The sequence below is a fragment of the Pomacea canaliculata genome, linkage group LG10 (genome assembly GCF_003073045.1).
Source record: "Pomacea canaliculata isolate SZHN2017 linkage group LG10, ASM307304v1, whole genome shotgun sequence".
NCBI classification, from domain to species: domain Eukaryota; kingdom Metazoa; phylum Mollusca; class Gastropoda; order Architaenioglossa; family Ampullariidae; genus Pomacea; species Pomacea canaliculata.
In genome coordinates this window covers 10,611,859-10,624,228 of record NC_037599.1, presented here as the reverse complement: position 1 = coordinate 10,624,228, position 12,370 = coordinate 10,611,859, and the positions used below count along the sequence as shown (strand labels likewise).

General features: G+C 40.1%; 1 protein-coding gene across 3 annotated transcripts; it reads right to left on the bottom strand.

The window, feature by feature from the left end:
* Nucleotides 1-1,276: 1,276 nt before the first annotated feature.
* LOC112574556 (zinc finger protein 345-like) lies at nt 1,277-6,668 on the bottom strand. 3 transcript variants are annotated; one of them, XM_025255712.1, is made up of 2 exons: nt 5,972-6,668; nt 1,277-5,741 (listed from the first exon to the last, which is right to left on the bottom strand). In XM_025255712.1, the coding sequence occupies exon 2, from the start codon at nt 5,574-5,576 to the stop codon at nt 3,099-3,101; it is 2,478 nt and encodes an 825-aa protein (XP_025111497.1). In that variant the 5' UTR covers nt 5,577-5,741; nt 5,972-6,668; the 3' UTR covers nt 1,277-3,098. The 3 variants fall into 3 exon arrangements, with proteins under 3 accessions (XP_025111497.1, XP_025111496.1, XP_025111498.1); XM_025255711.1 differs by having other exon boundaries at nt 6,008-6,668; XM_025255713.1 differs by having other exon boundaries at nt 6,058-6,668.
* Nucleotides 6,669-12,370: the final 5,702 nt, after the last annotated feature.

Sequence of the window (12,370 nt, the reverse complement as noted above, 5' to 3'; positions counted from 1 at the left end):
ACCGTCTTCTGACTATTCCTGTCACCAGAGCAACAACAGATGGTCACGTGATATTTTTGTTACTGTGCAGCAAAACAATGGAATTATCTCTCTTTCATACCTACCACTACTGAATCCGTTAAATGTGTACTGAAAACGCACCTCTTAACAACAGTCCACACAATGTTAGTCCCTTTGTCTTACCCTCCCACCTTGACATCTTATTGCCACTTCCCTGACCGTCATCCTTTCCAAAATCGCGATACTCTCAGTCCTTGTTACTTGGTTCCTCTTTGAGTTTTCTGTATTTTTTTTTTATTTATTAATCATCAGAGCTGTTGTTTATACTGTTGTTTTCCGTCGTTCATATGTTTTTTGATTGTTCTTCTGTCTCTCCTATGCTGTCCATGTCTTGCTCTTGTTCTAGGGTGCTTCGAGCATGATCCTTCTGTGAAGAGTTTATTCCCCTGGTCTCCAACCTAGCTGCTGCCAACAAATACTTGTTAATTCTTGGAGATGTGAATATTCATTTTGATGTGCCATCTGACCCTGACACTAAGAGACTTTGTCAGCTGTTGGATTCCCTTGATCTTGTTCAACATGTCAACTCCTCTACCCACTGTAAGGGTCACACCTTGGACTGGGTTATTGCGACATTGGTCTTAGAAAGCACACTAAGTGTCACTGGCCTCTATAAAGCATACTGTCATTGGTCTTAGAAAGCATGCCAATTGTCACTGGCCTCTATAAAGCATACTAAGAGTTCCTTTTGTTTATATGGAATAATGGAATGACAACATTACTTTTGTTTATGCATAATATAATAGATTGTAATGAGAATATGTAAATGTATTTGATGATTTTGAATAAAATAACTTCGAATGTGTTTTGCAAATTAGTTGCGAGATGAGAAGTACCATTAGGTCACACACAGGGAAGGCGAGGGGAGAATATGGATGACGGGATGTTTATTTCTTACAATTCATCCGTAAGAGTGTGGCATTTATACATTTATACGAACCCTTCGGTGGTTAACGATACAATTATAATTTGCGTTACGACTTTTGCAAATATTTAAAAATTGGTTTTATCCACTTCAAAAGTCAATAAATTTCAAAATGTTGATATAAGCAATTCGCGTTTTATAAACAGCAAAACTTCAGTTGGGGTCCAGGGTTAGGGGGTAAAAGCAGGATACTGAAAGTTTTTTTTAAAATATACGAGGGCTTTTGCTTAGTGACAGCTTCTTGAAGTTCCCTAATTAATTTTCTTGAATTGTTTTTAACTGTGTCACATTCCGTATATTTTTTTATATGGACATGAGTAACAATATTTCAAAAGGGAACATGCAGATGCAGGTTATAAAAACTAGAACACTGAATATCAAATTTTTATTATGAAAGTTGAAAAAGAAAAGCCCCAACGTATCTGCTGAACATTATTGAGCAGAGCATAAGAAATTCTTAATACTGATGTAAATAATTTAGTCATCTCAAGTAATTTGTCCTCTAGCAGGGATATGGCCTTTATTTGCATATCAAGGGATATGCTACAAGAAAAACATATTGCAGTTATTGTGGCATCAATTTCAATAAATCAAAAGCATCAGAAAACCAAAAACATTCTATCCAAAAGGTTTACTTTAATTAGGTCTATGTGACGTTAATCGCTTTGTAAACAATGAAATGCTAGGAGAAATGCTCACTCCAGCCAGAAAATCAATCATTAGAATGAGCTGAAATACAAAACAACAACAAAGAAAGCAATATAACAAACGGTCCATGAAACAGACGTAGATCATTATCTCTGAAAATGTATACAAATATACCGTATAAGGTGCTTTTAATAAAAAGTAACACTTTTATGTTATATGTTATGTTAAATTGAACATTTATTATTTAGAAGCAAAACAAAAAAATGTGTATTTAAAAGAAATTAAGACAAAACAAAACAACGAGAAAGAAAATAAATACAAGGAAAAAGTCAATAGAAAAACCAAGAGTGTGTCTCAAAAGTCTACCACATAAATATTTACCCCCTTCAACTATCAACTCCCTTTCCATCAACTACTATTTTATTTACCCCTTCTCCCCCACTCCCAACATACAACCCCAGCTTCCATTCCTTAATTTTAGCCCATTAGCTGTTAAATAATAATACAAAAAAGTTGAATATACATGTATTTGTCAATATGATGACATTCTTTAAACAGATGCAAATTTTAGATATTGTTCAATTTCCTACAGTCAGGAGATACAGCAGTAATACTGCACTGGTAGAGTTGAACTATAGCTGTAGATGGGCATGTGATGGTTTGTACAGCCAATAAACAGCTTGACACACACTCTCACTGTTCATCAGCATGTGCCTTTTGAAGGACACCTCCCTAACAACACTTTTACACACTCAACTGGGAAGCCTCGGCATCATTGTGACTCACCATGTTACATTTTAAACCAGATAATGACCTGAAGCACCTTTAAACAAACTGCACCCGTAAAGTTAAACACAGCAGTGATTGAGCGTGTGTTGTTTTAAATTGAATGACCTAATACAAGCATTACAAGCTTTGCGTTAGCAATGCTTAACACCTCTATGGATCAGCCTGTGTGTTTTCGAAATAGATGATATAAAATTAAATTTGCACATTTTGCAAGGATAAGAAAGCTTTATGGGTGAAAGCATGGGTGAAAACAAATACAATTGTAGGTCATCATATGTGTTTCTAAAGTAGATGAGCGCCTGAAAGCAGCTTTACACATAGTGCACTTGGGTTTAACATCACTGTAGATTAGCATGTGCATTTTCTAAGCAGGTGAGGACTTGAAAGCAACTTTAGACACAATGCAGTGGTAATGTTTAAAATCGTTCTGACTCACCCTGTGTCTTTTTAAAACAGACATATATCTAAAAGGAGCTTCACATACACTGCATTGATGAGGTTTCTCAGCACGGTAAACCTGCATGTGTTCTTTCAAAAGGTCTAATCTTCTGAAGGAGGCTTCATATACTCCGCTCTGGTAACCACAAGCATCCCTGGATTTTAAACAATTTTACACACATTGCACAGAGAAGGCGTAACATCACTGATTACTGTGTGCATTTTGAAAGGTGAGGACTTAAACATGGAGCACTGGTGAGGTTTCTTCATTACCATGGTTCTGCATATGGAGTTTAAAATGGTATACTGTTTTGAAGGCATCCTTACACACACTGCACTGGTGAACCTTCTTATCACTGTGAACATGCATGTGACGTTTCAAAATGCCTAATTTTTTGAAGGCAGCTTTACATACTCTGCATATGTGAGGTTTCTCATCACTGTGAACCTGCATGTGTCTTTTCAAAACATATGAGAACTTAAAAGCAGCTTTACAGACACTGCACTGGTAAGGCTTCTCCTTACTGTGAACCTGCATGTGCTGTTTCAAAGTGTCTAATCTTTTGAAGGCAGCTTCACATACTCTGCACTTGTGAGGCTTATCCTTACTGTGAACCAGCATGTGGTTTTTCAAATTACCCAAGAACTTAAAAGCAGCTTTACAGACACTGCACTGGTAAGGCTTCTCCTTACTGTGAACCTGCATGTGCTGTTTCAAATCGCCTAATCTTTTGAAGGCAGCTTCACATACTCTGCACTTGTGAGGCTTATCCTTACTGTGAACCAGCATGTGGTTTTTCATTTCGCCTAATGTTTTGAAGGCAGCTTCACATACTCTGCACTTGTGAGGCTTCTCATCACTGTGAACAAGCATGTGCTGTTTCAAATTTCGTAATGTTTTGAAAGAAGCTTTACATATTCTGCAATGGTGAGGTTTCTCATCATTGTGAACATTCATGTGCTGTTTCAAATCGCCTAATGTTTTGAAGGCAGCTTCACATACTCTGCACTTGTGAGGCTTCTCATCACTGTGAACAAGCATGTGCTGTTTCAAATTTCGTAATGTTTTGAAAGAAGCTTTACATATTCTGCAATGGTGAGGTTTCTCATCATTGTGAACATTCATGTGCTGTTTCAAATCGCCTAATGTTTTGAAGGCAGCTTCACATACTCTGCACTTGTGAGGCTTCTCATCACTGTGAACAAGCATGTGCTGTTTCAAATTTCGTAATGTTTTGAAAGAAGCTTTACATATTCTGCAATGGTGAGGTTTCTCATCATTGTGAACATTCATGTGCTGTTTCAAATCGCCTAATGTTTTGAAGGCAGCTTCACATACTCTGCACTTGTGAGGCTTCTCATCACTGTGAACAAGCATGTGCTGTTTCAAATTTCGTAATGTTTTGAAAGAAGCTTTACATATTCTGCAATGGTGAGGTTTCTCATCATTGTGAACATTCATGTGCTGTTTCAAATCGCCTAATGTTTTGAAGGCAGCTTCACATACTCTGCACTTGTGAGGCTTCTCATCACTGTGAACAAGCATGTGCTGTTTCAAATTTCCTAATGTTTTGAAAGAAGCTTTACATATTCTGCAATGGTGAGGTTTCTCATCATTGTGAACATTCATGTGCAGTTTCAAAGTGCCCAATCTTTTGAAGGCAGCGTCACATACTCTGCACTTGTGAGGTTTCTCATCACTGTGAACAAGCATGTGCTGTTTCAAAGTGCCTAATGTTTTGAAGGCAGCTTCACATACTCTGCATTTATGAAGTTTCCCAATGTGGATTGACTTGTGTTTTTTGAGTAAGGATGGAAAACTGAATGAAGACATACACACTTTGCACTCATAAGATTTTGTATCCTTACTATGTCGCTGTTCTTCTGACTTGAAATTGACACTAGTCTCGGTAACATTTAGATTTGTCTCATGCTGAGGACTCTCCGTCACAATATCCATCAACTGAGTATATTTACCCCCCGAAACAACAACATCTTGTTCAGGTTGTGATAAAAATGGTAAAATATCTTTATTTTTCCTACAACTGTACCCCACTTCCTGTGGTGCGCTCTGCGCCTTCATGTGCTTCATCATTGTGTCTACCTTTATGTTCCATCCTTTCTTGTACAGACTGTGTGATTTTGTTGGTTCTGCCTTTACTATCGAACCACCTTCCTGAGCAGAGTGATCTTCAAGCTTGACCTCAGAAGTAACTGGTCCATTTGCATTTTCATGATGATGTAGACCATACTGTGTCTTTACTTCATAAGTAATGCCTTGGCAGTTGCAATAAAATTCATTATCACTATTAGGATGACAAACTACCTCCTGACCAGGCAATACCCTCTCAATCTTTACTCTATGATTATGCTCAGTCATACATTCTGTCTTCACAATGTGAGCAGGCTGACATTCTATTTTAATGAGAGAACTGGAAATTGGAGAATTTGTCTCCAATTTTGGAACATTCTCACACCTCCAGTGTTTCTGGTCAGCTGGATCAATTTTTATATCATGGAGATTTTGGCCAAAGCTATTGTCGTGCTGCATGCAACCAATCTGTAAACATTTTGTCTCATTATATTCAAAGCAAAATGAACTTTCTGCTTTAGGTATTACATTAACAGTCAGGTCTTCTAGTGCATCAGCAACAGATGTTGCTTCAGTCTTCATAAGTGTACATGGACTCTGCATCTCACTTTTTATGGCCGACATATCTTTCTGGTCTCAAGGGTTACTGATTATATTGTTTTGTCTTTTTCGTAAAAGTACTTTTCCACTTACTATTGATTAATGAAGATCAAGTCTTCAGTTCCATTAGCTATAGTGTTTCTAGTGATATAAGAAGACCCACTGAAGTTTGTTGTAATTTTCTCAGACCTGAAACATGTAATATCATTTCAGTTCTCATGCAAATTAAAAGTAAACATTTAAAAACAAGGGAGATTTTCCTACCAGGTACAAATCTGTTCACAAAAGCTACAGCAGTAAAACTTTTCTTTTTTTCACTTTAACAGAGACAATGTTTAAGTAAAGTCAGTTATAGAAATTTACTCTATTTTTATTTAAGATTACGTGACACTTATTATATTGAATAGAACGCTCGCTACCTATAGTGGGTCGGACTCACTTCTGAAAATTCTAACCTGTGATGGAATTTGACCTCTTACAACAGAAATAAGAGAAGTAGACTAACGTCTGTCTCTGCTCAGAAGAAGGACTTTGTCGCCAGCCGTTCGAAATACGCTTCTTCACCAGAGAGCGACAAGAACAACAACTCCATAGAGTTGCCAAGAGTTACCGCCCATGTGGCTCCCAATTACTGACTTCCATGTGTTGTAAGTCGGATGCGTGCGTAATACCCGGCCTTGAGCTGCCCACCCGCGGCTACTGGGTCTATTGTTACATCAGAAGTTGCTTGACCCACTTAGGGAAACAATGACCAGACAAGGATTGGTGGATAGTTCTGGAACGTTCGACGCCGACTCTCTACAAAGACATAACTCATACACTACTACAGTGCTACACTTACCCTGGTAAATAACGAATCGTCATTGATCAATCGCTTCAAAAAAAAAAAACAACAGTATCGTCTACCTCACGTTTAATGAACAGATCGCAGATGTTTCCACGAGACGTCAAAGGAACGATTTTGAGTTCACGAGAAACCTAAACATCGAGCCTGCCTAGATATCCCACCTTATGTAGGTAGTCGTAAACTCTTGAATGACAAACGTTCACTCCCGAACTTGTATCATCTCTGACCGGCCCGCCCGCTCGTATATATACAGTATTGGGTAAAACTGAGTTAACTGTATTAGTCCGGCCCTCTAAAACCATCCCAATTTCTCATGCGGCCCCTTGGGAAAATTAATTGCCCACCCCTGCTCTAAAGCCTCCTTTAAGACCATCTTAAATATGCTGTTGAATATGTTAACCACGTGACTGTCATGTAGACAGGCGTGAAGACATTTGTCATTGTCACACTTTTGTAAACGTGTCTGGTTAAGATGCTCTCTGGAGGTATGTTTGCAATTCGCTTCACTTCGTAACACAACAATTTCCTCAGTAACATGCAGATTTTTTGAACAGCATATTATGCACCTTATGTTTTCTGCACACGTGCATGCATCTCCAGTTTCAGTTCCACTGCCAGAAACGCCCATCCTCCTGCATGCTGTCAGCAAGAGAAGTCATTCTTTCGACAGCTTAACAAATGCTTTTTGTTTCCTTCATGGGATGAATACATTTCAGTTGAAAAAGTCTATACAAGACTTTAATTGTGTTCTATGCTTCAACGTTTCTGCGAATCACTCCAGAACATTCTTGATTGAAGTTTCGGTCTTTAAAAGAAAACAATTAGAATTTGAAGTGTAAGAATACATTCATTAACACGATGGTGTTGGCAATGTCGTTCATGCTATTGAGGCGAGTGTACTTTTTTTTTCTTCGGAGCAAAATAAACCATTATTCCTCCCATCCATTGCTGTCGTTCACGCCCTTCAAATCCTTTTTCCTCCGGTCAGGTGTTCCTCAACAGGGTGTTGGGCAAAGAATGGACAGGAATCGAAGGCATTAATTCCGGGTGTTAGGCCGAAACAAATCTTTGATTTCTCCTGCCAGCGCTGTTGAAAACTATCCAGGCCCATCTATCTTCTCTTGGCACCGGTCTGTACGTGCGGCACAATTTCAGCCTTCTGCCGGTTGCCATGGAAGCCGCCAGACAGTGAGACAGGGTATACAAGCTAACTCGATTTCAAAATGTACATTAAGCAAGCCCAAATCCCTTTCGACTTTTTCGGTGTAGCGTAACATTTTATCCTAAAATATTGAGGCTTTCTTTCTTTCACACACACATACACGCACGCACGCACGCATGCACGCACATATCCAATTTCATCCTTTAGTTTTTCTTTCATTCCTCGCATCCACCTCCACCCTCGCTATCTCTTGCTTCACGTCTTGAGGTTGGTTTTTTTTTTCCTTTCACCTTTCTGATTTTTTTGAAATGTTCTAGATGTAGCTTCGTATTCATAAATTTCTTCTGAACTGTATTTTGTTGTAAATATCAATAAGCACAAAGAAAAGAGTTTTCCTTGCATTGCCCCGCGTTGTCCATTGTGATTTGTAAATCAGAGGATTCTCAAAGTGGGCGTGTGTGCTACACGCTGGAATGTGATCTCTACTGATTGGTTTGAGGTTCGATTTCCTTTGGGCCAGACTTTGTTCTGGGAGACTGCGCTGGCCATACGCAGTCCGTCCCGATGAGTATGTTCCGGTTTCTAGTTTGCCACGCTCCTGGACCTTCTCAATCACCTCTCTCTTTTCCTTTCTCTCTCCTTTCTATTCTTCTCTCCTCTTTTCTTCGGATAATGGAGCCAGTGGCACCTTACCCCACAATTGCCAGCATGGTCTTTTCTTCCTGTCTTCGAACTTTCATTGTTGCCGTCAACTGCTTGTCCTCGGTCATAGCTGGGTGAGAACTCAATCCACACCACAAGCCTTGAATGAAGTCACAGACACTGAAGACATTCCAGCAAACAATAATGAAGACATCTGTGTTTTTCAAGGCTTCGGCCAGCAGAGTTGCCAAAGGTTAAAGTTGACTTGACAGCAGGTGATCGAATGCTTGAGAGTATGAGGCTGCAGGGTGTGTGTGTGGATAAATCTGTGTGTCTGCTCACCTTCCTGTCTTTTTAACTGGCAATCTGTCCGTCTCTGCGGGCTTACATTCACGAAAATACCTGAAACTCGAAGCTTTATCTTACGGGTTCAGTTGTCTACAAACATTCCCAAGACTAAACTGAGCATACACCCTGTCTGGGGCAACCCTTGTGTCATCAGAAGCCGCATAATTTATAGTACTAGATGTTGTACACAACTGTTCGTTAGCTTCGCTCATCTTTGGAAGTTAACTGTCCTCTACTTTGCAGGAAGAAACACGATCTACAAAATACTGGTCATGTTACTGTAACCTTTTCGCTGGAAAGAGAATATGTCTGGACTATTTAAACCATGAAGTTTTTACTTTGCCTCTTTGTTAACAGGTTCTCAGATTACAGCTGTTGTTGTTACATTTGAGTTTATAAAAAAATAAAAACAACCGGAATTTGTTTTGTCATCGTACACTCCTGGCTTGCCGTGCCTTAAATTTTGACTTAAACGAGGTATAATGCTTTCCAGTAGATTTTTTTTTTTCTGCTTAAAAACAAAAAAAAATCATCCTCCTCCTCCTCATCATCATCATCCTCATTGTGTGGGCCAGACAACTACGCTCCTCGTCTGATGATCGTCTTCTAACGATTCCTGTCACCAGAGCAACAACATATGGTCACGTGATATTTCGTTTCTGTGCAGCAAAACAATGGAATTATCTCCCTTTCACTTTCCCTCTCCCTTTCTACCTCCAACGCACAGCATCAGGACCAAGGTAGGTCGCACTCTTTGCACTGACCAGAGACAATGGACGGTGAGATAGGTATAGAAACACAGAGAACAACATGAAGATAAAGTACAAGAGAAGGATGTGAAGCAGTGGGTAAAGGTATAAAAGTATATACTGTGTAAACTGTGTAGAGATGGAGTAGCTAGATAATAATGCACATTACAGACAATATTTCAAGAGGAATTCAGGGATAGTGCTTAGTGAATAAATATATTTTCAGAGAAAGATTGGATGGAGCTTTCAAGTCAGAGTGGTGAATGAAGAGAATCCACTGCTGAGAAAAGTACATCCCATAGTTCTCTGTATTCTTGATGTGTCATTGTTATATATTTTGTACAACTTTATTAACAGTTGTTCAGTAACATTTCTTGCATGGTGTGAAGAAAAGGATGGTTTTCAGATCAGTGCGTGTTTAATTATCTCTCTAGGTCCACAGCAGCCAGCTTTTCCTTCAATACCTCGCCTTCTACGCGCTGTCTTCGGTGTCTTCTTCATTTCCTTTCCCCCCCAAACCCTCCGTTGACTGGCGCAGGACTGGAAGTGAGGGCCGCCGTGTTACTAAGTGACTGCATCTGGCATCAGGCCCAGACAAACAGCACTCGGGGCTACAGTGGCCCCAACAACAGACACAATACCTGCTCAGGTGTGCAAGCTTCTACCTGTCGCTCCTCGCCGCTCTTTTCCTGCGGCAGACATCAAATGGCAGTCTGTCCTCGGCTTGTCTGTCAGCTGCACTCACTTTCATCCGAGTCTTATGCATTTATTTTTATTTCATTATAAATTTTGGTTTTACTGTTTATTGTGGTAACGTGAGCATTTCTCTGCAGGAGATGGTGGATTCAAATAAAAATTCGTCAGGTTCTAAATCTGTCAATCCTCCTGACTATCTGCGATGAAACATGAGATCATATTCAATACTCTGAAGTCCATATGTATGTAACTTTACGATAGTTCGAGTATATATTGTCTGGACATGTTTTGAGGAAGAAGATGGACATTCAGAACTGACGAATGCGAGGAAGATATAGGGGAAGAAAGAGATAGACAGACAGAAAGAGAGAGAGAAAGAGAGGGAATACAACCTTTAGAGTTTTTCACAATGTTAGCTTCCACTACAGCATCTTCATTACAAGACCGACGGGAAACGGGTCCCCATTGAGCGATATTGACGAACTGGATGCTCCCTTGGACAGGGATCCGTGTGGCACGGACAACAGTTTCTCCCAGCCACCGATTTCTTCTCGGACTGTGGAAGGTCGCAGGAGGGCGACCACACGAGACTGATGCCACCTCACTGTGACCTTTGCACGCCTCTCGCTTGCTGCTGCTTCTCCTGCAACAATACTGCGGAGGAACGGTAGAAGGGAAAAAGTGAATGGCTCTGTTTTGTTGGAAAACATGGCTGTCAAATCGCTTTCAAGGAATAGTTTTTCTTTTTTTCTTTCTGTCTTTGTCTTTCTCTCGCTCCTTTCTCCATCCTTTTCGGCGAGTCTTTACGAGACTAGTCCTTCCCTCGTTTCTTCTTCTTCTTCTTCTTCTTCTTCTTCTTCTTCTCCTCCTCCTCCTCTTTCTTCTCTCTGAGCGCAAAGATATTCCCTTTTGTGTTAACAATTCACCATACAAATCAATCATTACACTTTAAAAACTGTTGTACAAATACGTATTTATTCATCAGTCTGTCCTGCTGTCTCAACAATCTCAAGCACACGCATATACACACGCTCATGCTTATTTATACACGAGTCTCCACACAACCAAAAAGGACAGGAAGACAGAAACACAAAACGCGGATACAATGATAAGAAGAAAGACAAAAGCAACAGATGAGGGGGAAAATCTGAGCTAAAAACCAAATGCTAACACAGGACCAGGAGAACTGAAGCCAATGATGCGTGAAGAAGGCACGTGCCTGTACTGTATATATATGAGGCTGCCGTGTGGCACTAGAGATATACTTTCAAACAGGGTGCATGCTCCTTCATTCTCATCCGTCTTCAAGTATTGTTGATGATATGGCCACAAAGTCTCTGGAATTCTCTATAAACTGCTGATGGACGGACTGAAGAATAGGCGGTCCGCACTCCGATGCACTCAATTTTTGTCCAGGTCTTGTTTCTCATGATTATTTTTTTCACCTGGATTTTTGTCATTTTAATGTCATTTCGTCATCTGGACTTTCATTTTGCTGCCAGCTTAGAAATGATTTTTATGACTGAGCCAGCTTGTTTTCTTCGATTAATGGCCTCTACAGAGACAGATGGTTCATCTACTTTTACTCATCTCCAAAACATTTGATTGACTTGCGATATTTTACACACCACACTGTATCACTGTGTATCAGCAGCTTGGACCGAAGCCCTCTGATGTCGTGTGGACTGTTTTGTACTGCTGTTGTCTACATCAGCAGTCTGTGTGGACTGTTCTGTACTGTTGTTGTGTTGAGGTGGCATCTACATCAGCAGTCCGTGTGCACTCCAGACATGGACATCTTTGTCTTCACTTGTCTTCGTCGCCGTTTGCACGTGCATTAGCACCACACTGGGGAACTTAAGATGTGTGCACTGGAATTATTCTGTCTGATGAGATTTGTGTCTGTCGAATAGCTCAACACACAGTTGTAGACTCCACCTCGCCCGACTGTCCAACCTTGCTGTCATCCCTCTCAGGATGTAAAGTCTGCTTACAGTCCTGAGTGTCCGTGGTTTTCTTCGGTTACAAGCTTCCAGTTGTCAGGACTATTCTTAAAACCGCTTTGTATGAGACAGTTGACCTCCAGAAATTTGAAATTGTGAACTGGCTTTACCTTCCTGTTCATTACCTTGATGACCGATCACCTATGAACAAAGAAAAACGAACAAAAATTTGAGGAAGAAGGTTTAAAATTCCACAAATTCCATTTCTACCAAAACTATTGTGCGGATCTCCTGTCTGTTTGAAGGTCTGTCTCCACCATGATTATTTACTTGGACTGTTCCTATTTTCTACTTCCAAGAAGGTTCCTAGAATTCACGGACTTAACCTGATTGTTTTCAAGCATACTACCATTACATGCTCTTCCATGCCC